The sequence below is a fragment of the Sinocyclocheilus rhinocerous genome, unplaced genomic scaffold (assembly GCF_001515625.1).
Source record: "Sinocyclocheilus rhinocerous isolate Xijiao unplaced genomic scaffold, SAMN03320098_v1.1 scaffold1938, whole genome shotgun sequence".
NCBI lineage: Eukaryota > Metazoa > Chordata > Actinopteri > Cypriniformes > Cyprinidae > Sinocyclocheilus > Sinocyclocheilus rhinocerous.
Genome location: NW_015629065.1, coordinates 568,736 through 592,860, shown reverse-complemented (window position 1 = coordinate 592,860; position 24,125 = coordinate 568,736). Strand labels below are relative to the sequence as shown.

The 24,125-nt window shown below is 37.9% G+C and overlaps 5 protein-coding genes across 5 annotated transcripts in view; 3 read left to right on the top strand and 2 right to left on the bottom strand.

Annotated features, from left to right (window-relative positions):
- Positions 1 to 12: 12 nt before the first annotated feature.
- On the bottom strand, positions 13 to 2,407 carry LOC107738700 (protein FAM180A-like). Its single transcript, XM_016550503.1, has 3 exons — positions 2,265 to 2,407; positions 1,775 to 1,854; positions 13 to 548 (listed from the first exon to the last, which is right to left on the bottom strand). The coding sequence occupies exons 1-3, from the start codon at positions 2,338 to 2,340 to the stop codon at positions 222 to 224; spliced, it is 483 nt and encodes a 160-aa protein (XP_016405989.1). The 5' UTR covers positions 2,341 to 2,407; the 3' UTR covers positions 13 to 221.
- Positions 2,408 to 2,669: 262 nt separating this feature from the next.
- LOC107738697 (kelch repeat and BTB domain-containing protein 4-like) lies at positions 2,670 to 7,180 on the top strand. The gene is made up of 4 exons (XM_016550499.1): positions 2,670 to 3,744; positions 3,849 to 3,990; positions 4,103 to 4,209; positions 5,449 to 7,180. The coding sequence occupies exons 1-4, from the start codon at positions 3,283 to 3,285 to the stop codon at positions 6,307 to 6,309; spliced, it is 1,572 nt and encodes a 523-aa protein (XP_016405985.1). The 5' UTR covers positions 2,670 to 3,282; the 3' UTR covers positions 6,310 to 7,180.
- Positions 7,181 to 8,592: 1,412 nt separating this feature from the next.
- LOC107738702 (43 kDa receptor-associated protein of the synapse-like) lies at positions 8,593 to 14,881 on the top strand. The gene is made up of 8 exons (XM_016550504.1): positions 8,593 to 9,023; positions 9,870 to 10,208; positions 11,690 to 11,848; positions 12,600 to 12,698; positions 13,076 to 13,198; positions 13,886 to 13,939; positions 14,088 to 14,287; positions 14,363 to 14,881. Exons 1-8 carry the CDS (start codon positions 8,799 to 8,801, stop codon positions 14,433 to 14,435), a joined length of 1,272 nt encoding a protein of 423 aa, XP_016405990.1. The 5' UTR covers positions 8,593 to 8,798; the 3' UTR covers positions 14,436 to 14,881.
- A 2,496-nt stretch (positions 14,882 to 17,377) lies between these two features.
- LOC107738699 (zinc-binding protein A33-like) lies at positions 17,378 to 19,443 on the top strand. Its single transcript, XM_016550502.1, has 4 exons — positions 17,378 to 17,521; positions 18,203 to 18,225; positions 18,329 to 18,447; positions 18,917 to 19,443. Exons 1-4 carry the CDS (start codon positions 17,414 to 17,416, stop codon positions 19,429 to 19,431), a joined length of 765 nt encoding a protein of 254 aa, XP_016405988.1. The 5' UTR covers positions 17,378 to 17,413; the 3' UTR covers positions 19,432 to 19,443.
- Positions 19,444 to 21,114: 1,671 nt separating this feature from the next.
- LOC107738695 (DNA-binding protein SMUBP-2-like) overlaps positions 21,115 to 24,125 on the bottom strand; it is a 7,998-nt gene continuing 4,987 nt past the window's right edge. The window contains exons 13-15 of the mRNA XM_016550491.1: positions 22,097 to 22,951; positions 21,812 to 22,011; positions 21,115 to 21,351 (exon numbers count right to left, since the gene is read on the bottom strand). Coding sequence (XP_016405977.1) covers positions 21,154 to 21,351; positions 21,812 to 22,011; positions 22,097 to 22,951 — 1,253 coding nt within the window. The 3' untranslated portion in view covers positions 21,115 to 21,153. The remainder of the gene's footprint in view (positions 21,352 to 21,811; positions 22,012 to 22,096; positions 22,952 to 24,125) is intronic.

Sequence of the window (24,125 nt, the reverse complement as noted above, 5' to 3'; positions counted from 1 at the left end):
CAGACTCCCCTCTGTCCCTCAACAGTTTCCAGCATCCCTTCACCACCCCAACTCCTCACTCGACTTTTCCTATCCCAGTCTAGAATATGGGTGAGTACTCTGGGTTCAGGCCAAATTCCGAGCTCAGAGCCCTCCCCTCGGACAGCACGCCAAATATGCACACTCTTTATCTGATTTTCTGTACGTGTGAACTTGTGAATCACTGGTATGTTTATTGTTAGTTAAGACTTGCGTAGCTGAACGAAAGTAACATTTGCAAAACGACCAAGAATATCCATCCAGGCCTGCTGCTCCGACTCTAGCCTCTGGTTTTGTGCCTGGTAGGCTGAATAGATAGTCCCGAGGAGGAGGGTCTCAAAACGGGTCTGAGTGAAAGAGTTGTCTTGCTCTTCCAGCATAGCCAGTAACTTCTCCATTGCAGAGACAGTCTTTGGGATACTGTCATTTATAAGAGATAAGAAAGCTCGCCCTTGTCGCATCGATGCAATTTCTTGATCCCGCATGACAACATTATTGTCAGCATCAATCTGCAGTCCTCTCCATAAGAACTAGGATTTAAAAAAAAAAAAGATTGTGAGCTGATCTGTATGGTATGGAGCCCATTAGGCGATGTGGTGATGGGGGGAAAATTAGCTTATGTTTGCTTGCAAAAATATTGTGTTTAAATGTGCCTTTGCTAACAATAGCACTGAAATGTAAAAATTTCTTGAGTTTCTTGGAAAACAACATTCTTGTGAGCAAATGCAAAGTTTCTTGGGGAACAAACGTTTTGCTTGCAAATTCAGAAAATATAATTACATGATTATTATTAAAAATACATTCCTTCTATCTCATGTTTTCCATCACTATGTGCCCTTTGGGACTCCATAGAGTTGTTTCTTCAGCAATTGTCTATATTTGTAGTTTAGTTAGATCATAAGATTATAATCATAGTATTTATTTAGCATTTTGCTTAAACAGTCCAGGAGTGTGAGAACCGATTAAATATTCCATGTAGTCTCTCAATACATAGTTATAAAAATTGCGTGCATAATACTTATGGAGCAATTAGAAATGTTTAAAATATTTTAGATGAAATGTAGAATGATTTTCTGCTTAACATTTTATGTACAATAAAGGCTATTAAGTTTCATATTAAAAATGGTCATAAAAAAGCACCTCAAAGTGTATTTAAGAGAAATTGTATCATTCCAGTGACACACTGCTATAGTATTAAATATAGTTTTTAAATAAATCTTTGAAATAAATGAATGTGTTCACTACAATAATGAATTTAATTACTGTACATCAATATATGTGACCCTGGACCACACAACCAGTCATAAGTAGCACGGTATATTTGTAGCAATGGCCAAAAATACATTGTATGGGTCAAAATTATTTATTATTTTTCTTTTATGCCAAAAATCATTAGAATATTAAGTAAAGATCATGTTCCATGAAGATATTTTGTAAATTTCCTACCGTAAATATATCAAAACTTAATTTTTTATTAGTAATATGCATTGCTAAGAACTTTATCTGGACAACTTTAAAGGAGATTTTCTCAATATTTAGATTTTTTTTTTTTCCCACCCTCAGATTCCAGATTTTCAGATAGTTGTATCCCGGCCAAATATTGTCCTATCCTAACAAAGCTTATTTATTCAGCTTTCAGATGATGTATAAATCTCAATAAAAAAGAAATGTGGTTTTGTGGTCCAGGGTCACATATGGTAAAATGAAGTGTGGCTTTTATTGCTTTGTGGAATGTATTACAGCTATACCTTCTTACCTCAAACATCAGGTTAGCATCATTTACAGATCTGATAAAGCCTTGATGTGCGAGTCCTCCGTGCAGAACCGCTGTAACATCTGCATGATAGCACAGACTCATGAGTTACATGAAAAGCATTAAACTTGAGCTGTAAGACAAACAAGTCTGAGCTATTCAGAGCTATGTGAGCAATGCCATGATAAACTGAGTATGAGTAAAACAAAACCAACGTTTTAAGCATCAAATAGCGCTTGCAGAAAATAAAGGGAAAATATGCGACTCTGACGTCACGGTTGGCAGAAATCATGTCCAACATGCCACAGAAGTGCCAGTGCCACAGTCCAACAGCACTGGAATAGCTAATAAAATCAAGTACTACTATTATGATCACACAAGGAAAACAAGCCTGCACATATGATTAATCTACATAAAGGTGTATAACAACAAAGATTTAAGTATTTAAACAGAAGAACTGCACATGTCGTCTCTTTAAGTTGAAAGTCTTTACCTGAGGTATTCCAGGGCTCCCTGAAGCCAATGAGGCACAGGACAACACATACCACTTTGATCTGAGTCAACAACATTGCAACAAAAATAAAACTGCACTTGATTCACGCAGCTTTCAGTCGTCATCCGTTTTAGCCCCACAAAAACGGGATTCCCGAGTTAGACAGTCTTTAGTGCGTCGCATTTTTTCACCTGCGGAAAAACACAATTTGAGCCAAACTGGGAGAGAAAAAATGCGACTACTAGAGATGGTGACTTATATCTATTTCTTTTTTTATTGTAAATAATTGTAAGATGATATTGTGTAATAGAGATGAATGAAAAGCTAAGTTACTTGAAAATACGTTTAAAAATGTATATATTTTTTCGATATGCAATGCAATGACAGGCCTCCAACACACGGGCGCAGCAGAGAGTCGCGTAAACACGCGGTGACGTCAATACGAAGAATGTGCTGTTTACTTCCTGAAGCTCACAAGCAGTCTTCTGGTATGGCAAAGATTTAACACATGCTAACATTTATAAATGATAACGCGCGTGTGCTGTCTACAGTTTTACATATGGCACACCGTTTTCTCGATTGTGGACTCATTAGGATGGTGAAACTGAAACAGACCTTAATCTAAATGGCTTAAGTTAGCATTAGCTACATAGCTGGCCAGTTTACCATAGATGGCCATAATTTGACTGAGCGAACTGCGCTGATTCGAATACCAAGTCGATCAGTTCTGATGGAACCGTATAAATGCAAAACCATCTATAAATATCTTATTAAACTATTTGGAATACTTTTTGTGTAGATAGCAAGCAGCAGTTTTTTATTCATAAAGAATTCTACATATGGCTTTAAATCAATCTGAAAGCAATTTTAGAGCCTACTGAGTGTTATATCCTAAGGCAAATCCCAGCCTCCCAGTCGACAATTAAAACTACATGAATGAATCCATCTGAGGGACAGCTGATCCAGTAAGTCATTCATCTAGTATTCAGGTGAAGCTGCTTTAGATTTTATAGGCGCCATGGAGTCCAGTGAAGACGGGGGTTACAGTGTTGGAGGTCCATCAGGGGATGAAAACTACTTCCAGGGCTACACCTTCACAGATAGCTCCCATTCCAGCCGTGTTGTGAAGAGCATCATGGACTTGTGTCTGGAGGATGGTTTGTTTGCAGATGTCACCATCACTGTGGACAGCAAAGAGTTCCAGCTTCACCGCCTGGTGCTTTCTGCACAAAGCTGCTTCTTCAGGTCCATGTTCACCTCTAACCTTAGAGAAACTTATGATCGTAATATTGAGCTGAAGGATGTCAGTGCACCAGTCTTCCAGTCGCTGGTGGACTACATCTACCATGGGACGATCAAACTAAGGGTTGAAGACCTGCAGGACACTTATGAGATGGCTGATATGTATCAGCTCACTGCCCTGTTTGAGGAGTGCTCTCGCTTCCTGTCACGAACTGTGGACGTCAAGAACTGCCTCCAGGTGAAACCTTTGGTTTTAACTACTTTTTGTAATATACACACAAAAAAAGTATTGATAAATGTCAGCTGAATCAGTAGAAAACTGTTGTTCATTTTTTATTTCAGGTGATGTGGTTGGCAGATAGACACAGTGACCAGGAGTTGTATACGGCTGCCAAGCACTGTGCGAAGATTCACCTGGTTCAGCTGCACCAGACAGAGGAGTTCCTGAACTTGCCATTGTGCCTTCTCATAGATATCATTAAAGGTGAATAAATGGCATTAACAGCAAATTGGTTTCACTTCAGATGAGAGATTTTAATCAGAAAGAGTCAGAGATCATGTTAACTTATGTTTGTAATTTGCATTTGCTTTTTCAGATGGTGTGCCAAGCTCACAAAATCCAACTGCAGCTATTAAATCTTGGATAAATCACAACAAAGTCGAACGAGAGGAGTATTCTGATATGCTTCTAGATAGCCTAAAGGTTAGTAGTGATGGATTAAATGGATATTAAACAGTATTTTAAGCAATAATTTACCTTTAATGCTGCATTGATATTCTGTATTCTTTAAATGAAAACATATTCTAGGCTCAACAGTTTTAGTTATTTATTTACAAATGTTTTATTTATTTAAATTTTTTTTTTCTTCACTGGCCCAGTCAGGCCTGTAATTAAAGGGGTCGTTCACCCAAAAATGAAAATTCTGTCATTAGTTACTCACCCTCATGTCGTTCCAAACCCATAAGACCTTCGTTCATCTTCAGAACACACATTAAGATGTTTTTGATGAAATCCGAAAGCTTTCTGACCCTGCATAGACAGCAATGCAACTACCATGTTCAAGGCCTAGAAAGATAGTAAAGACATCATTAAAATAGTCCATGTGACATCTTTTGGGTGAACTATCCCTTTAAGATTTCTACTCACCTGCCCAAAATTTTCACAATGATAAATTTTATTTAATTTTAAATTAATTATTTTATATTTACAGTACATATAATTGTAAATGTATAATATTTGCATTTTTAATACATATTTAATTTAAAATAATGTGTAATATTTTGATTTATATTATTTGTTAATCAATTGTTAATTTTTCTTTGCAAAGACAATTCGCAATTATAGCTGCAAATTATGGAATTTATGGGGTTTCTTGTATAATTATAATAACTATATATTTATAGTATATGTATGTGTGTGTATACTCTTGGGCCACACCAGTTGTGACGTCATAGGCTGTCGCCTGCCAATGTCAAGTTCATTGTCGTGTTTAGACTAAAGCTTTAGAGACCGGTCATGCCAGAGGCATTCCCCATAGTGCCCTCTAGGGGACACAACGCAAGTTCCCATTGGAAAGGTAACACTATTGAACATTTCCAAAGTTATTACCCACCAAAAATAATATAGCTTATTTGACACAGTCTGGCTTTTTGTGATAACATGATCCATATATATATATATATATATATAGTTATTATAGTTATACAAGAAACCCCATAAATTCCTAAACACTTTACGTGAAGATGATGGCATACGTGTTTTCCTACTTTACGGTATTATAAGAAATCATTCTTGAAACTTCCAGAATATCTCATCTATGTTAACCAGCTAGATCATTTTACGTAGCTGATCACTTTAAAATATTGACAAGCAGAATGCACAACCTTTGTTTATTGCTATTATATTGTTCACATGCTCATTGTTGACTTTGTTGTGTTTTAGGAGATTGGTGAAAAAGTGCACATATACTTAATTGGGAAGGAAGACACACGCACACACTCATTGGCTGTGTCTCTTCATTGTGATGAGGACGACGCCATCAGTGTAAGTGGCCAGAACAGCTTGTGTCACCAGATCACAGCTGCCTGCAAGCATGGGGCTGATCTATATGTTGTAGGGGGCTCCATACCACGACGCATGTGGAAATGCAACATGCACACTATGGACTGGGAGCGCTGTGCCCCTCTGCCCCGGGACCGTCTGCACCACACGTTAGTGTCTGTGTCCACAGAGGATGCCATATACTCACTGGGAGGCAAGACCCTCCAGGACACTCTCTCCAATGCTGTCATTTACTACACAGTACAGGATAACATATGGAAAGAAACCACTCAACTAGACACAGCCGTGTCAGGTGCAGCTGGAGTCAATTTGGGAGGCACCATTTACCTTTTGGGTGGGGAGGAAAATGACATGGACTTCTTTACCAAACCATCTCGCCTTATCCAGTGCTTTGACACGGCCACACAGAGGTGTCATACCAAGCCCTACATGCTGCCTTTTGCCGGATGCATGCATGCCACCGCCCATAAGGACCTTATCTTTGTGGTGGCGGAGGGCGACTCTCTGGTGTGCTATAACCCACTGCTGGACAGCTTCACTCGGCTGCGCTTCCCTGAAGTATGGAGCTGCGTGCCATCTCTATGGAAAGTGGCCAGTTGCAATGGATGCATCTACGTTTTTAGGGACAAATGCAAGAAAGGTGACGCAAACACTTTGAAATTGAATCCTGCCACATCGGTTGTCTCGGTAATCAAGGGAATCAAAATCCTCCTCACAAACTGGCAGTTTGTTTTGGCCTGAGATTTTCAAGTAATGCATGGGACCATGATAAATGTACTATGGTGATATCAGTTATGGTCTGTGATATTGATTCAATAGACAGCAGTCATGTAGAAGTTGTTACTGTGATACAGTGGTACACGCTTTATAATGTCATGTGAAGTGTTACATAGTAGAACACCGTAAAGTGTTAATGAAGGCCAAATGTAATGTGTGATGTTTGTCATTTGCAGTTTACTTGACCATTGAAGTTTGTCAAGTTTTGGTGAAACCTTCCAACATGTGGTTCATTTGGATTTCAAAAGGGATTTATATTAATTCATTCTGCAACATGCATCTGTAATCTAAATCCACAAGGACTAATCTGAACACAACACTTACTGAATTAGCTGAACATATGCAATGTATACAGCTGTGAATTGGATATAGTAACTGCCCTCTAATGAGTGATAATGTGCAATATATGGTGTCTTTCACATGTCTGCCAACATACTCTGAACATAAGGAAATAATTATCAGTGCAAAATATCCTCAAGACAGCTGACAAAACTATTTTAGTACAATTGTCAAGGGCCATTTAAGTAACATTCATAATGAAAGTTTGCAAGAAATGTGCTCATATTGCAACTTGTCTATCTTGCTTTATGGTAATTTCCATGTTGTCAGTTGTCACCTCCAATCTCTGTTTCTCAGTGTTTTTTTTGACTGGACAGGACCTTTATACCACCTCAAGCTGGTTTAAAAGTTGAATGCTACAACTGTTTACATTTTACCTAACCATGCAGTATATGAAAAAGCTGTCCATTTTTATGTCTGCCAGAGACGCAAGCTTAATTTTGTTGACTTTTGTGGCTGGTTCAGATTATTGTTAGTTACAATGATTTGCCTTTTTGAAGTTTTTTTAAATAAATGTCTGTGTTGTTCTACTCTGTACTTTTGCTCAACATTCTCTTGAATTAAAAGCTAAAAATAAGTGAGGTATTTCATGTTTTCCCCTTTGCCTAACAGTTATGATAATGTCATCCTCTCCTTCTTGTCGTTCTGAACCTGAAAGACTGTCTTTCTTCTGCAGAAGGCAAAAGAAGATATTTTTAAGAATGTATATGTTTTATTTTCGTCCATACAATGAAAGTAAGGGAGGTCCAATGCTGCTTTTTTGTGTTTCTCAGAAGAAAGTCATACTGGTTTGGTACAACATGAGGGTGAGTAAATGATGGCAATTTTCTTTTTTGTGTGAACAAAACACAATAAAAGATTTGTAAGGAATATTTTTCTTTTTTCTCGCTCTGTTTTAAAATAGACTTGAAAGCTAGAAGAGACACAAGTATTTATTTCAAGGAATATATTTCGGTTTCCCCAAAATGTGCTGAGGCAGTATTTTAGCATTTCAGGAATTGTGTTATAACAAAGATGTGACTTACAACCACCAGATGTTTATCTTTGGAAAGACAAGCCATCTTGTGAATGGCAAGGCGGTAAATACTCCCTATTTGTATCCGTGAAGTTGGATGTAAAGGGGGCAGGAAGGGCCAAAGAAAGCCAGGTTCAGCTGAGAACCCGACAATTCGATCCCATTGATGTGTTTCAAGAAGCAGCGGTACTGTAACTCAAGACAAATACCATGTCAGAGTTTGTGAACTATTCTAAGCATCAGTTGCTGACACCAAGGCTGGGGGGCTGGGAGGTGGCACACCGAGCGGCTTAACAAGGCCCACCCACAGGAACTGCCACCCTCTATGTGGACCGTTGACCCGCTCTGCTTCACCGTTGTAAAATATCTGGCTGTTTTTAGACTTGTTCACATGATGTCCAAACCTCTGCTGTAGCTCGGGACTGAATATTTCCTAAAGTTGTTCTTTCTTAAGGGTCCTTCACAGTTGTGGTGCTTGAGCCTCTTGACGGTGTGTGGATGTGGAGGTGAACAGCACTACTCTTGGTATGAAGATCGACGGATAAGCGTCTTTTGTGACCTTGGATCTTTTCAGAGGCTGAAGCTGGATTCCAGCAGAGACACATGGTCCAGAGTGACAAGGCCATCTGCTGTAGCGCCAGCACTGCAGTGGGAGGGAAGAGAAAGATGAAGGGGTGGTTTGTGGGGGGGTGAGTGTACAGAGAATTCCTCCCCCTCGGGTGTGGAGGGAGTAGATATTCTGGGAGATCATTGCCAGCACCTTGGATTGAGACTTATTACTTTAGTGTCACATTTTTTTCCTTCAACTTTCTTTCTGGAGCAACTGAAGTTGGGTATTTTTAATGTCAAGAGATCATGATTTTGTGATTCTTCAAAGTGATGAGCAATGGAGATCTGGACTCTGAAGACCTTGCATGCTGTGGATCCAGTTTCTTCAACATCTCTTTGCGCCCAAAGCTGAGAGTTGTGGATCAGTGACGCAAGTGGGTGCAGATCTCCAGGGTGGATTTTCACTAACACGTCTTTTGTTTTGGTGCGGTGACGGTGAAAGACAAAAACTACGCTTGCACTTTCACCAGTGGGCCGAAGAGCCAAACGGATGGTTATTTTTATGAGGGACTTTGTAGCAGAAATGGGTCAGGACCAAACCAAACAGCAGATTGAGAAGGGGCTGAAGCTTTATCAGTCAAATGACACAGAAAAGGCTTTATATGTCTGGATGAAAGTGTTAAGGAAGACATCTGATCCTGGGGGGAAGTTTCGAGTTTTAGGTTGTCTGATCACAGCACATTCGGAAATGGGGAAATACAAGGAGATGCTACAGGTAAGAGCCACTTAAGCAGTCATCCTCCTGCTCCTTTACACTGATATTTTTTCACTGTTTGTCAAAAAAATTTGATACATATGTATTCCATCAACTGATATGTGGAGTGAACTGTTAAAGGATCATTTTTATGTTGTTCCAAACGTGTATGACTTGATTTCCTCTGTGGAAAACAAAAATGGAGTCAATTTTGAAAACTGAAAAACTTTTGTTTTGTCCATATAATGAGTCACTCGGGTTCAACATTGGACCCCACTGACTTTTTTGTGCTCCACACAAGAAAGTCAGTCATACAGGTTTGAAACAAAATGAGGTTGAGTAAATGAAAATCTCTTTAAAGTTTGATATCTGCTATATATGATATGCATATGATTTGCACTAATTTGTCTGTAACCTCAGTGACGAAGATTTCCGACGTACTGAAATATATACCAATTTGAATAATGCGGAACATGCATATAATATGTAACTTCCATATAGTTACATGGATGGTAAGGAGAGCCGCATGCAATATGATCCTCAGCACCGAGCATCTTGTTGACATAAACCTCCTTGCAGAGGGACCTGCTTTCCCGAGTTCAGCAAAGACTTCATTTGCACTATGATGTGTTTTAACAACTGTAGCTCTCACATGATAATAATAAAGTATGCTTGACATCTATTGTGGTATGAAGAAAATTTTAACAGTAGTCCTTTGTCTTGTATAGCATTATATCAGGTTGCAACAAGATGGGGAACACCAGTTGAATGCTAACTATATGTAGTTTTAGATTTCTCTGAAATAGTTTTATCACTGAACTAATTTCTATTGTTTTCTGTCCCCATGTATATGCAACCATCCATTAGTACTCCCTAGCTCAGATAAACACAGCCAGAGAGATGGAGGATCCGGACTACCTGACGGAGGGCTACCTGAACCTGGCACGCAGCAATGAGAAGCTTTGTGAATTCCAGAAGACGGTCTCATATTGTGAGACCTGCTTAAACATGCAGGGCACCACTGTAAGCCTACAGCTCAACGGGCAAGTGTGTTTGAGCATGGGCAATGCCTATCTGGGCCTTAGCGTTTTCCAAAAGGCCTTAGTGAGCTATGAGAAGGCCCTGCGATATGCTCACAACAATGATGACAAGATGCTGGAGTGCCGGGTCTGTTGTAGTTTGGGCAACTTCTACATCCAGCTTAAGGTATGACTATTAAAACCTACTTAAGTTTGAGAAACAATACATACACATGCATACATACATATTCATTTGGGCTTGCTACCACTTTTTTTTTGTTGTTGTTGCTTGTGGCACACCTACTCAAGTCATCACACCACAGAAATAACATTACAAATCTTATACTTAAGTTTCTTTAAAATCTGTCACAACTCTGTCTGGATTACATCTCTGTACACACATTCTCTTAACCAAATTCATTAGGTGCGTTTTAGGATGCTTTTTAAACAGTATTGAAGGAGATCACAAGTATGCTGGGCACTTGTTGGCTACTTTTCCTTCACTATTAACTCATAAATGAAAACTAAATTCATATAAATAAATAGTTTTAAAGTTTTTTTTATATCAGTTTTTAAGATCATGAGATCTAGCAGTATGCTGGTACTCCCGTTCAAAAGTCTGGGGTCGGTAAGATTTTTTCATGTTTTAGAAAGAAGTCTCTTTCTAAAGTGTCATGGCTGCATTTATTTGATCAAAAGGTTTCTCGTCAACTGCTTTCTGTTTCAATATATTGTAAAATGTAATTTATTCCTGTGATGGCCAAGCTGAATTTTCAGCAGCCATTATTCCAGTCTTCAGTGTCACATGATCCTTCAGAAACCATTCTGATTTAGTGATCACTGTTGAAAATTTGATGTTGATTTAGATTTTTTTGATTTTGTTGACAAAGTTTAAAAGAACAGCATTTATTTGAAATAGAAATAATTTGAAACAATGTAAAAGCCTTTACTGTGACTTTTGATCAATTTAATGCATCCTTGCTAAATAAAAGTATTCATAAAAAAAAAAGCTTTCTGACCCCAAACTTTTAAACTGTAGTGTATATTTACTGAAGTAAACACAAAGTATCTGTCAAAGTCATTGTATACTGTATACAAAGTATTAGTTTTATGTTCCTTTGGCCTGCAGTCATTTTAAGTTCTATTTAAGTGACGGAGTAAAGCAGTTTTTACATGACTAACAAACTGTAGTCATTTGTACTCACCTTGACACCAGAGATTTGAAGACAGCAAATCCCCTGGAAGGCCTGCTGTAATAAGTATGTGATGGAGAGGCATGCGGAGAATGTCAGCACTACTAGGGGCAATAATAAGACCCTCTTTTAGCTGTAGCAGAGCTAAATCTCCCTGCCACAGGGGAAATTATCAACTTTGAGTGGTTGGTTTCTTTGAGCATTCTCATTTACTGTACATACTCTTTCATATTCATATGTATTTAATTGTAATTGTTTAAATTACGCATCTATGCTTTGACTTGAAATATCATACCAGTAAATGCATCAGTCAGACTTTGTGGAGTAATTTGTGGAAATTTTTTCTAATATTTGGTTGCTGTTTTGTATCAACATTCTTTAAAGACCATACATAATACAAGTTCCTATGCTTTATGTGCAGCTTGTTTTATGCTTCTAATAAGTGTCCATATCTGCATATTTTGCGCTGTTGCAGGATTATGAGAAAGCACTCTTCTTTCCTTGCAAAGCAGCGGAACTCGTGAATGACTATGGTAAGGGTTGGAGTCTCAAGTACCGTGCCATGAGCCAGTACCATATGTCGGTGGCCTACAGGAAGCTGCTGCGCTTAGCAGATGCAATGGAATGCTGTGAGGTACAAGCATCTAATTATGATACATCAACCATTTTTAAATGACTAAAGTATGTGCACTAAAAACAAATAAGGCAATCTTTATGTGGAGCTTGTGTCAATGGTCACCTGGACAAATTTAAGGCAGCATCACCTTAATCTCCCAGGATGCCGCATGTTGATCATATTTATCAGTCCCCTTTGTGTAACCCTGGCCTCTGTCTGCTGCTCGGGCCATGGCACAACTGACAGGTGCAGTTATTTGTAGGACTAGTTGTGCCAGCCCCCTTTACTATGGCTGATAAAAATACGCCAGTCCGGAGTCCATCCTGCTGAGGTGCCGTCTGAGAGGAGTGTTAATGGAGAGCAGAGCTTACCCTTAGCTCCTTGCTAATGACGAGGAGAGAAATATCACAGCCAGTCATTGCTTTGGACTGTGAGCGTCACAATGTGCTGTCTGCAAGTGTGATATACAGACGTCTAACAGCGGGGATTAATGCAGGCCATGTTCCAGCTGTTGCGCAACTTCTCAGTTTTGAATATTGTATGAATGGGGGTTGTTGGTTCATACACTACCGGTCAAAATTTTGGAATAATTATGATTTTTTTTTTTTAAAGAACCCTCTTATTCTCATCAAGGCTGCATTTATTTTTTATCAAAAATACAGTAATATTGTGAACTATTATTACAATTTAAAAGAAATGTTTGCTGTGGAGGACAGGACAACACGTATACATGTTTCCTTAATATTGGAAATGATCTTATGTCTCTCAGGAATCAATGAAGATTGCACTGCAGCATGGAGATCGGCCCCTTCAGGCATTGTGTCTGCTAAACTTTGCTGATATTCATCGCTGTCAGAAAGATGTTGATGTAAGTTCTACTGCTTTTTTTCAGTGTATTGCTGTTACTAGTGCATTTAGCACATAACTGTTGTACAATTTTTTTCACTGTTTCACTTACACAGTATTGCAGAATAGTGCTTCACAGTTATGACCAAACTCATAATTGTCAATTATTTCTTATTACACATTTGAAACAAGCTGTCTGTAATTAGCTCCAATGTTCAATGATGCAAAAACAAAATATACATTATATACTCAACACACTTCAAAATTAATTGCAACAGCCATAACCAAGATTATTATTCGATTAATTATGGAGTTCTATTGCAAAATAGTCAACCAAGAGTGTCATAAGTGTTGCTTATAGCAATAATTATTTTCTTTGTGTGCTCACCTTTAATACAGAAAGCATTCCCTCGCTACGAGTCCTCCATGTGCATAATGTCAGAGATCGGCAACCGCCTTGGACAAGCATCCATCTACGTCGGTGTGGGGAAGTGTTGGATTCTGCAGAAGGAATACGATAAGGTCAGGAAACTGATTTGATTGTGTAGTTTCCCTAAAAATAAAGATTATTTATTGGCATCTATGGTTCAATGAAGAAGCTTTAACACCCATTGAACGTTTCTATTAAACAATAAATATATTCTTCACACTAAGAAAAAGAAAATGGCTGTTTTAAGAACTATTCACAGAAATGTTCTTTGGATAACCCACAATGGTTCATCTTTTGCATTGCAATGAAAGCCCCTTTTGAAAACTTTATTTCCTTTATTGTCTAGTTGTACATTTGTGATCGACACATTTTATATATGTGACCCTGGACCACAAAACTAGTCTTAAGTCGCTTGGGTATATTTTTAGCAATAGCCAAAAAAACATTGTATGGGTCAAAATTATTGATTTTTCTATTATGCCAAAATTCATTAGGATATTAAGTAAAGATCATGTTCCATGAAGACATTTGGACAACTTTAAAGGCAATTTTTTTGCACCCTCAGATTCCAGATTTTTAAATAGTTGTATCTCGACCAAATATTGTCTATCCTAACAAACCATACATCAGTGGAAAGCTTATTTATTCAGCTTTCAGATGATGTATAAATCTCAATTTTGAACAATTGACCCTTATGACTGGTTTTGTGGTCCAAGGTCACATATATTAAATGGCATTGGTTTATTTATTATTTCTTTTTAATTTGAATACTGTCACAGGCTTTGGACTCATTGCAAAGAGCGCATGATCTGGCCGAGACGATTGGAAACAAGGTGATGCATCTGTTTTAGAATAAGAGACAGCCATCTCATTTTCAACACTGCTTCTGAAGCAGTGGCGCTTTAATGACATCAGAAGATGTTCTCTAATAGTATTAGCATTAGCGTTGTATTTGACTCTCTCTGTGCACTTCTCTGCCAGCTGTGTATCCTGAAGGTGCACAGTCTGTGTGAAGGCATCTACCGCTGTAAGGAGCAGCAGGATGAGTTGAGAGAGCAGGTGGTGAAGTTCCTGCAGTGTGTGGAAGAGCTAGAGCTCTACTGTGGCATGTGTGGGGAGTCTATCGGAGAGAGGAACCAGCAGCTGCAGGCTTTGCCCTGCTCTCACATTTTCCACCTCAAGTATGTATTTGTGTGTTTACTCTCTGTAGCCACCAGCTATCTATGTCGCTCACTATGTTCTTTTCACACATGCAGGTGTCTGCAGACAAACGGCACAAAGGGCTGCCCAAAATGCCATCGTTCTTCAGTGAAGCTGGGTTTTGTATGAGATTTGCACTCCTGCCTTGGACAAAATGGCAGAATCCCATCACAGTGACCCGTCTGGGAGAAGAAGTTCCAGGGCCTTCTTTCAGGAAGCTTTCTAACTGGACAAAAGGACGGTTTCCGGTATTTCCATCCTGTCTTTATGGCAACTGGGAATAATGTGGAAATGACAGGACATGGATTAATAGTTCAACACAGAGACGTCATGAAAGACAACAGATATTACACTGAACTGACTTTATTATACTGCATTGGTTTAAGACAGAAAAACAGCCTTTGATTGGACCATGCAGCATTGCTATCCTGTCAGTGAGGATATTCATCAACAAGGTGAGAGCTTTACATATCACATGGTTTCCTAATGGACATTATTGTTCTATTATCACAGCTGAACAGAACATGTATATTTAAATAATTTATAACTTTCTAAGTGATTTTCAATCAAGTTTCAAGCCCTAATCAATTTCTTTAGATTGTGTAAATAATTCATGAATGCTACAATCAATGTAATTTTAAAAAGATAAAGTTGTTCTCTGTCAGCGATATAAGATATGTTGAGAGATGCTGTTCTGTTTGAGTTTGTTTGAGGTTTGTTTTGAGCTTGTAGTAAACTCAAATGTCTCTTAACTGCCTCCTGTTAGTGAACTGTAATATTCTGAAGTAACAGGGGCATGTGTTCAACTTATTAACTTGACCAATTATGCATTTTGTTAATTATTTATATGACAATTATTTATGTATTTTAATAAGAATCTTATACAGTACACACAACATTACTACGTTTCTGATAACAGCTGAATTCATTTCTTTTGTTGAATTTACAAAAAAATGTGAAAAATAATTTCTTTTTTCATTTATAGTATGTGCATTTAGAAGTATAGTTTGCTGATATCAGCTTTAAAACCTTATGATTCATCTCCTTTATTTTCTTAAAATCTTCAGAGATTCACAAATGTGCATATGCAACAAAAATACCTTTTTCCAACATGTATAGCACTAAAGTATTTGAGTATGTTTAATCAGAATGGCCCAAAGATTTTATCTCTATTTCTTTGTGGGCACTTTCATTAAAATTTTCAGTCAAAAATAAATAATCAAATTGCCATATGTATGATCAATTGATGATAGATTTTCATTTTTTTTTTAATCATCGTCTTTGATCATCTGATGAATATTCATATTTTGTTAATGACTAACAATTCTCTAAACTTTTTATAACTGCTAACTTGATTTCTCATTTTACTTTGTAAGGACTTCAGATATAATCTGAGGTCTTGTGCATGTTTTTTCTGACTCATACTTTTATAAGTGGATCTTCTTTTTGCCACTTTAATTATTCCATAACTAAATAATAAAATACAAATTAAACACATCCAAAGACATTTTATAAAATATAATACATTTTGTTATAGCTCTCACCACAAGCATAAGCATTTGCAATGTAAGAGTTCGCAATGTTTAATGCTGGATGTGATCAGGCTTATTCTTAGAAATAAATAATAAAACAGCATGACATGGAGATTTCTAATTGTTGAACTTATTAATATACGGGAGCAATATGTAAAAATGCTGCTTATTTATTTCTCTTTTACCTTACTTTCATTTTTATAGTAACTTTGTCCTTCTATTCTAAGCTAATCTCCCTGTTTACTAACTGCACACTGTATTAAGCTGGTTCACATCCTGGTTGACAGCTGGTCATAACTACCTCTCCACATTTGTCCCTCTCAATACTTGCATGTTTATGCAGCAGAATCTTCTGAAAATGAGACTGAACGCATTGTTTAATTAAAAGAAGTCCTGTATATATATATTCAATGGACTTTTTCTAGTAAATATTCAATAAAAGACATTTTTGCAGCTTGTTTTCTGATGAAGTATGTCTTTTTAATTAAACCACCATGACTCATCATGAACAAAAGTCTCAAGCTAATTAGCCATGAAAATACATGTCCTCCTCAGAGTAACACAGTGACATTTCTGACATGTTTTAGAGGAGTCTAAAAGTTTACAAATCAGGTCAAACCTGTCTATCCCAGTCGCACTGCACTTTACTTTCAGCTTGCAAGTTTTCTAAACACCTGAGAAAGACTTTTGGATTTGCAAATTCAGCACAGATGGCTCAAGAATGTTCTTTCTCAATGGAGGATCTACAGTGTCCTGTGTGCTGTGAGGTTTTCAATATCCCTGTCATACTGAGTTGCAAACATAGCTTCTGCAAAACCTGCATTCAGACACACTGGGACCGTATGGGAACACGGCAATGTCCTCTGTGCCGCCGTACAGAGCGCTCATCCAGGCCTCCAGTCAATATGGCTCTAAAGTTAGCCTCGGATGTCTTCAAAAAGAAGCCGGAGCAGTTCATGGCAAAATCGGTGGAACGTTGCTCAAGACACAACGAGCAATTGAAGCTTTTTTGTCGGAAAGATGCAGAACTTATCTGCATTGTTTGCACGTCATCAAGGAGTCACAAAAATCATGAGTACTGCCCGATAGCTGAGGCAGCATCAGACATAATGGTAAGGAAACATATGTTAACCTGTATGAAAATGAGTCTTATGTGATTTGTAGTTAGATTTGAGCAGATATCTATGTGAATATAAACTAGAGTGTGTATCTGTACAACTTGTCAAAGTTCTCTGGGATTTGTATATAAATGCCCTTTCCATACACATACCCCACAGAAAGAGCTCACAAATAGGTACAATCCTTTGAAAAAACAACTAACCATCTTTGAAAAATTAAAGGAGAACTTGGTGGAACTGGAAACATACATACAGGTGAACTATATGCACATACAGTTCCTCAACTTAAACTTCAGGATTATCAAATCCAATTCATTTTTATTCTAATTTACAGAAACAAGCTGCCGAAATTGCTGCAGAAGTAAAACAAGAGTATGAAAAGTTACATATAATCCTGAGAGAGGAGGAGGCAGCCCGACTCATTGTACTTCAAAATGAGAGCGGGAGCAAGACAGCGATGGTGAGAGAGAAACTGGAGGAGGTCAATAAGAGCATTGAAGAGCTCTCTGACATCATCATATACATAGAACCCATCATAATAGCGGATGATCTGACATTTTTAAAGGTCAATGTGCTTTTAAAACATTATGTTTACGTAAAGGTACTGTGAGCCATGTTAGCCGTTGGCAACTTTACCTTAGCTCACTGCATTGATGAAAAACTCATTGGTCTTCTTATTTTCCTTTGTCTTCGTATTCCTTTATCATGTTTGGCTGTGTAACAGCTGGTTCACACATAACGCGTTTTAACTGTGCTGTTTTTAAACTGTTTTTCGATGTAAACATGCGTCGCGTCTTTCTGTTTTTTTTATGTCTCGCGCATGAGCTGTTCTTTTTCATTAGCGCTTTATCTTACGTTTTTTTAAAAGCAAACCCCTGGGACACTGTGTGACCAGCCCTAAGCCGTTGTTGATGTAAGAAATCGTGAATAGCCTATTTTGCATCCAATAATATCATAAAATCTCCAAGCTGTTGGTTGCCCATATATGGACTGCTATATGTACGCACAAAATGATTGACAGGTAAAGCATTAAATGTCTTCTGATTGACTAAACATACACTTCACTTCAGTGATTAGGATAAGTAGGATAATTTTGTGCACAGCATTTCATTAAAAAAAAAAAACATTTACAAAACCTTTAAGTAATGTTCCCTATTTGGCCTTATCTGAAAGAAAGAAATAAAGAAAGTAAGTGTTTCAAATGATTACAATTATGCCAATACCTTTACATTTTCTCTACCTACAGGAATGTAAGGAGGCATTAAAACGGTACTGTACACAATGGTTTTTAATTTAAAGTTTTAGTTTAAGCAGTCTGTTAGTTTTTTCTTTTCACACAAAAATTATTAAACAAATAATGATTTTATTACAGGACTAGCTACACTGCTCCTGAAACAGAATATCCAAAAAAGGCACTTATAGATGTGCTTCAGTACCTTGGATCATTAAAGCACGGGGTCTGGAAAAGAATGGAAAGAGATGTACACCACTGTAAGTACACAATTGTACAGCAAGTCCTTTATAACACGAGTTCACCCAAAAATGACAATTCTGTCATCATTTACTCGTGATGTACTCAGTATGACTTTTTATTTCTCACATGTAGCATAAAATGAGGTGATTAGCATAATTGTCCCCAAACTACCACTTTCTTTACAAAAGTAGGCTATAGGGACCAGGGGCTAGTCCATACAACTTTTGCACTATATTTCAAGTATTTTGAATATATCTTTGTGTCATAGCTCTCAAATCTCATTAGCATTTTCCTGTATTCAAACTTGACATCTTAAGATGTGTTTCAGTGTTTAAATGTGTGAATATCATTTATAATTTACAACAGATTTTTTACAGTTCCTTCTGTAAAATAATTACAGTTCCTTCTAAAATAATTAGTAATCACTACACTGCTAGGTCTATGCAAAATCATGAGAGGAGGTTTTGCTTTCTGTTATCTTTCCAGCCTCTGTCAATTTCGATCTAAACACGGCACACCCTAACTTGATCATCAAAGATGAACTCACCACCATCAGCTATGGGAAAAAACAGCAGCTTCCTGATAACCCTGAACGCTGCACGAGCCGCATGGCAGTACTCGCTGCTAACAGCTTCAATTCAGGAAAGCAGCGCTGGCATGTAGAGGTGGCATACAGCAAAGAGTGGTACGTTGGGGTGGCACGAGAGTCAATAAAAAGGAAGACTGCAGTTTTTCTCAACCCAAAAGAGGGTTTCTGGGTAATTTCAAACAATGAGGAATCCTACTGGGCTCAGACCTCTCCCTGCACACGACTAACCCTGAAAAAACCCCCACAGATAATCACAGTTGAACTGGACTATGATAAAGGAAAGGTTTCCTTTTCTGACGCTGCAGATGGTGGCAGTATTTACACATTTAAAGATAAGTTTACTGAGAAAATATTTCCTTATTTTGCCACTGGGATAAAGGAGGGGAGCACACTTAGAATCTGTGCATTGTAATGCATGGGGCACAAAAACTACATTAATTTGAACATGCAACAACTACAAAACATTAATTTATCTGTGAATTTCTAAAAAAAAAAAAATGTGTGCAGGTCACATTTCACCCAAAATGAAAGCCAAATAAATTAATTAATTAATTAATTAATACAAAGATGAAGTAAATTTGCATCTAGACTTTTAATTTACAATTATTTGTTAAAGGTGATTATTATTAATTTCCCATTGCTGTAATACAGTATTTTTGTACTATCCGCTTAAATCAGCATAAATTATGTTAGTATGTATATTATTATGTTTGAGTTTTGGAAGCTTACCTGTTTTTGCCAGTATTTAAAATTGTGATTACATCTGTTGAAACATTTGTTGACTCACTCACTTTTTTATACTATACTCATTTTTTATGCTATGTTCATGCATCATTACACACACACACACACACACAAAAAAGTTTACACTTTAGTTTAAATTTAGCTGAGCACTTCTTGTAAAACGAGAAAAACTATGCAAACCCACAGCATGTTTCATATTCCTTTAAGGATATTTCCATTTTGTAACTATTTACTTCAGCTAAATGGTTATTCCTGATTCAGAACATTGCAGAGCTATTTTAGGGCTAAGCATTTCAAGCGCAGAGTATCATCTACCTGAGTCATTTGGAAGTCACACAGGACAGCCAAAGAAATCTACTACTACTGTACTTACAGTATTACAAATACTGCAATTCTGTTAACTCAAATGTTTCAATCAGACCATGCTCTTAAATTAATACACAAATCTTTCATTATAAATTACCTTTAGATAGCATTTTAAAGTCTATTTTTGACACAACCATAAAATTTGCACTGTACAAGGAAAGCTGATCAAACCAGACATCAACCAACCAACACAAAAAGAACATTTATGTTTTTAATTTAGTATTCGGTGACACATTCTGCCAGAAAATCTTAACATTTTTTTTTAGCTCTAAGTGCCTTGAGGTAAAATTTAAAAGCATTTCATAAAGACCAAACTGTCAAAAGTTGTTATACATAATTTTTTTTTATCATATGACTTGTGGCTATTAGAAACATTGTCACCTGAAGTACTCCTTCTAATGTGTTCACAGTGAAAATCCTCCACTTACTGCATCCATGGAACTCACAATGCCACCTGAGTCTCTTATGACCTCTTGTGGACAGATATACCAAGCTACATGAGCACATGCTGTATGTAGACTAAATATATTAAATCCAGCATTAAATGGACCCAAGCCCAAGCATTGCTCTGCCTGTGCTCTTCGGAGCTTTATGAGATAACTGGAAGATTACATATGACATAATAATCAATGCATCAATCACTGAGAGACACAGTGGAGCAACTACTTAAGCTCCCAACAATAATTCTGCAAGACATAAATCTTGTACAGGGATTTCAGACTAGCATTAGGGTGGGTATTTTAAGCACAACCAGAGTAATTCAGAAACCCACTTTTCAGTCACAGTGCCAGTCGGGAGTATTAAGTATGGCTGGTATTTGTGATTTGTTTGCCATGTAACCATGCCAGTGTGGATCTGTAATAAATAGCAGCTGTTCTTAGCCTTATTCAGGAACTCATAATAACCAAAATGTTTGTGAAGCCCACACTTAAAGCATAGAAATCTTTCTATACATATTTTTCAAGTAAATAACCATCACATTTAAATTAAACAACATCAGATCGATCTAGTGTCTCCTAGAATGTCAGTTCTCTTTGTCTTTGGCTTTAGTTTTTCTTTGAGATGCCATATCATCGAGTTTAGAGTCTAGTTTTCTCTGCAGATATGCTTTTTTATTTGGATCTATTGATTTGTCCTTCTGTCCACTTCCTGCATAAAGCACCCCTTCTTTACTTATCCTCATTCTAGCTTGAGCTTTTGCCTTGTCTCCACATCCGTGCACCTAAAAAAAGACAATACTTTATTTCAAACGCATCTTGCATCAAAATATTTTTAGTTTAAATGTTTTACACGTTTTAAAGGTCATATCATACATTTTTTTATTATTTTATAATATATTTTAATGACTATTTTCAACCATTACGCTGACATTTTTTGTTAGCAAGCCTTTAAAACTCTGATGTCAACACCCTTTTCACTCGTGAAATGAGAAAAAGCACTTGAAATGGTCAAGAACATTGTTAAAAAGAACTTGAGCCACTTGATTCTAGCACTGAGTGTTTGGTGTTTATGAATAATAGCATCTAACCAGCGTGCTCTGTATTACATCATGACTGTAAAGGTCATGTTTCTGAAAGCTACAGTCTACTTTCATATTATAATGAACACTTATTTAAAAAAATAAAGCAAAATTTGGTTCTTCATGATATGACTCCTGTAATATAAAATAAAAAGCAAGTTACCTCAGGTATATGGTGACTGAGACAGTATTGTCTGTTACAGTAGAGGCAGAGTTGCCCTAGTGTCAGGACACTGGCTTTGCACTTCACAAAACCACAAACGCTGTCGGCTTTAACCACAGCATTGATGAGAGCATCAAAATTGTCATCTGGCATGGCACCTGCAGCTATATCTGTGGCTCCTGCTTTTATCTTAGTGTTTCCTATGAAAGAAACACATATTGACTATGAAGTGTAACAGAATGAAAGTATTGAAACGATTCAGAAATTGGGATATAAAACACAAACCTTTTGAAGTTCCTTTGGGTTTCTTAACAGACTGGCTTTTACTTGCATTGGGATTCAGTTCCCGTCTCACACGCTGTTGTTTTTCCTGCTTTTTCTCCTCTCGTTTCTCCTGCTCCCGGCACATTCGCTCCAAATGCAGGCTTTTCAGATCCACAGCTGACTTTGAGGGTCCTTTCTGTAACTCATCTTGTAGCTTCGCTGCTGTACATACAGTCACGTCTGGTTGTTCGGGCTCCACTGACTTGTCCGGTTCTAATGGGGGCCGGGACACAGTGATGCGACGGTTTTTCCCTTCTCCCTGGCTTTCATGCCTTAAACCCATTTCTTCAGAGAGCTCATGGACCAGCATACGCTCATGAGAATTTAGCGTGGAAGGAAACTGTAGCTCTGTCTTGTTTGGGTCTTTCAGAAAGTTCAGAAGTTGTTCCTTTATCTCTTTTTTCTTATTTTGTGTCTGATCGGCATCTTTGGGTTTAGGATGGTGTGAATTGGTGTTTTTATGTTGGTCAAGCTGAACATTGGACTGATTCAGTCCTCTACTTTTGTTGGCTGCACTTTTCTTCTGTTCTTGTTCTGTTTTCTTGCCTTGGTTCTTGGACTTCTGTTTTGTAGACGCAGCGTCTTTGCTGTTGATCTGTTTGTCCTTTTCGTCACGGATGTAATTCTGCGCCACACAGTCTTCCAGGTACTCAAAGGCAGTACGAACCTCTCCATGTTCAGACATATAGTCCACTAGGGATTTGAGGAAGTCATGGTTTCGAACAGTCTGAGAATCGCACACTACCACAAGCTGGCGTCTGGCACGAGTCACAGCCACATTGATCCTTCTGTCTTCAGCAAGAAATCCAACCTCACCTTTGGAGTATATGTGAGATAATTCCTTATGTTCACATACAGGTTTGGAATAACATGAGGGTGAATAAATGATGACAAAAATTTATATTTAAAGGGATAGTTCACCCAAAAATGAAAATTTGATGTTTATCTGCTTACCCCCAGGGCATCCAAGATGTAGGTGACTTTGTTTCTTCAGTAGAACACAAACAAAGATTTTTAACTCAAACCGTTGCAGTCTGTCAGTCATATAATAGAAGTGAATGGGAATCACGGCTTTGAGAGTCAAAAAAACATACACAAACAAAACCAAATTAAACCCTGCGGCTCGTGACGATACATTGATGTGTAAAGACATGAAACGACCGGTAGTGATGTTACGTTCTGTGCCGAGGCTTCGGAGCGTGTGTCTTTATCACTGTCCCAGTAGATCCCGAAAATAACAGTAAAATAAGTACAAAAATGCATTACATTTCTGGGGTTATATTAATGTATCACTGAAGGGAACTGTCTTGAGAAAAGTTTCGATGGCAATGGCATTTTCTTCTCCGTATAAAGGCTGGGTGTAACTAAAAAGGTGCCATTGTCCGGTGAGGTCCGGTTGGGGAGTTACGGAACGATCACATATCGCATAATCTTATTAACTGCTTATATCCTGAACTGCAACTTTCTTTACCACGCTATTCAGCGCTAATCCCGCTGTGCAGTGAGAGCAGAGCCCAAAGCTCGTGGCCAGTGGTGTTCGGACTGGAGTTTGAACCTCTGCATAATGATATAAACGGGAATCACCCGCGAGCCGTCCCAGCGCAGCGCAGGGGAACAATTTCTATCGCTTTGTTCTAAGCAACGAGGGCGTCCCGGGGCTTGAAATTCGCAGGGTAGGAGGGATCAAATTTGAAGTACAATCTGGGATGTCTTTTTCTATCAATTCTTCAATAGGTAGATCTTGTCTTTCATAAAGGCTGGCTGAGGTCATGGATCTTGGGCCTAAAAAGGGCCTCGCTTGGCCAGACTGGTTCAGGAAGAAGAAGAAGACGCCTCACGCGCAGGCTGAAGAAGACGCGAACGCGCTCAGGACAGTTCGGACATTGCGGTGAATCAGAGGTAAAAAAAACTATATAAATACTGTTCAGTTTCTTGCACAGACTGATCGTTTCGTGTCTTTACACATCAATGTATCGTCACGTGCCGCAAG

What these genes read in the sequence shown, in the direction of transcription:
- LOC107738700 (XM_016550503.1), bottom strand. Translation starts at nt 2,340, where the DNA reads ATGTTGTTGACTCAGATCAAAGTGGTATGTGTTGTCCTGTGCCTCATT. An exon ending in GGAGCCCTGGAATACCTCAG is followed by an intron (nt 1,855 to 2,264) that starts GTAAAGACTTTC and finishes GCTATCATGCAG; the next exon opens with ATGTTACAGCGGTTCTGCAC. An exon ending in ATGCTAACCTGATGTTTGAG is followed by an intron (nt 549 to 1,774) that starts GTAAGAAGGTAT and finishes TTTAAATCCTAG; the next exon opens with TTCTTATGGAGAGGACTGCA.
- LOC107738697 (XM_016550499.1), top strand. Translation starts at nt 3,283, where the DNA reads ATGGAGTCCAGTGAAGACGGGGGTTACAGTGTTGGAGGTCCATCAGGG. An exon ending in ACGTCAAGAACTGCCTCCAG is followed by an intron (nt 3,745 to 3,848) that starts GTGAAACCTTTG and finishes TTTTTATTTCAG; the next exon opens with GTGATGTGGTTGGCAGATAG. An exon ending in TCTCATAGATATCATTAAAG is followed by an intron (nt 3,991 to 4,102) that starts GTGAATAAATGG and finishes TTGCTTTTTCAG; the next exon opens with ATGGTGTGCCAAGCTCACAA.
- LOC107738702 (XM_016550504.1), top strand. Translation starts at nt 8,799, where the DNA reads ATGGTTATTTTTATGAGGGACTTTGTAGCAGAAATGGGTCAGGACCAA. An exon ending in TGCAGAAGGAATACGATAAG is followed by an intron (nt 13,199 to 13,885) that starts GTCAGGAAACTG and finishes ATACTGTCACAG; the next exon opens with GCTTTGGACTCATTGCAAAG. An exon ending in CCGAGACGATTGGAAACAAG is followed by an intron (nt 13,940 to 14,087) that starts GTGATGCATCTG and finishes CTTCTCTGCCAG; the next exon opens with CTGTGTATCCTGAAGGTGCA.
- LOC107738699 (XM_016550502.1), top strand. Translation starts at nt 17,414, where the DNA reads ATGGTGAGAGAGAAACTGGAGGAGGTCAATAAGAGCATTGAAGAGCTC. An exon ending in ATGATCTGACATTTTTAAAG is followed by an intron (nt 17,522 to 18,202) that starts GTCAATGTGCTT and finishes CTCTACCTACAG; the next exon opens with GAATGTAAGGAGGCATTAAA. An exon ending in TGTAAGGAGGCATTAAAACG is followed by an intron (nt 18,226 to 18,328) that starts GTACTGTACACA and finishes ATTTTATTACAG; the next exon opens with GACTAGCTACACTGCTCCTG.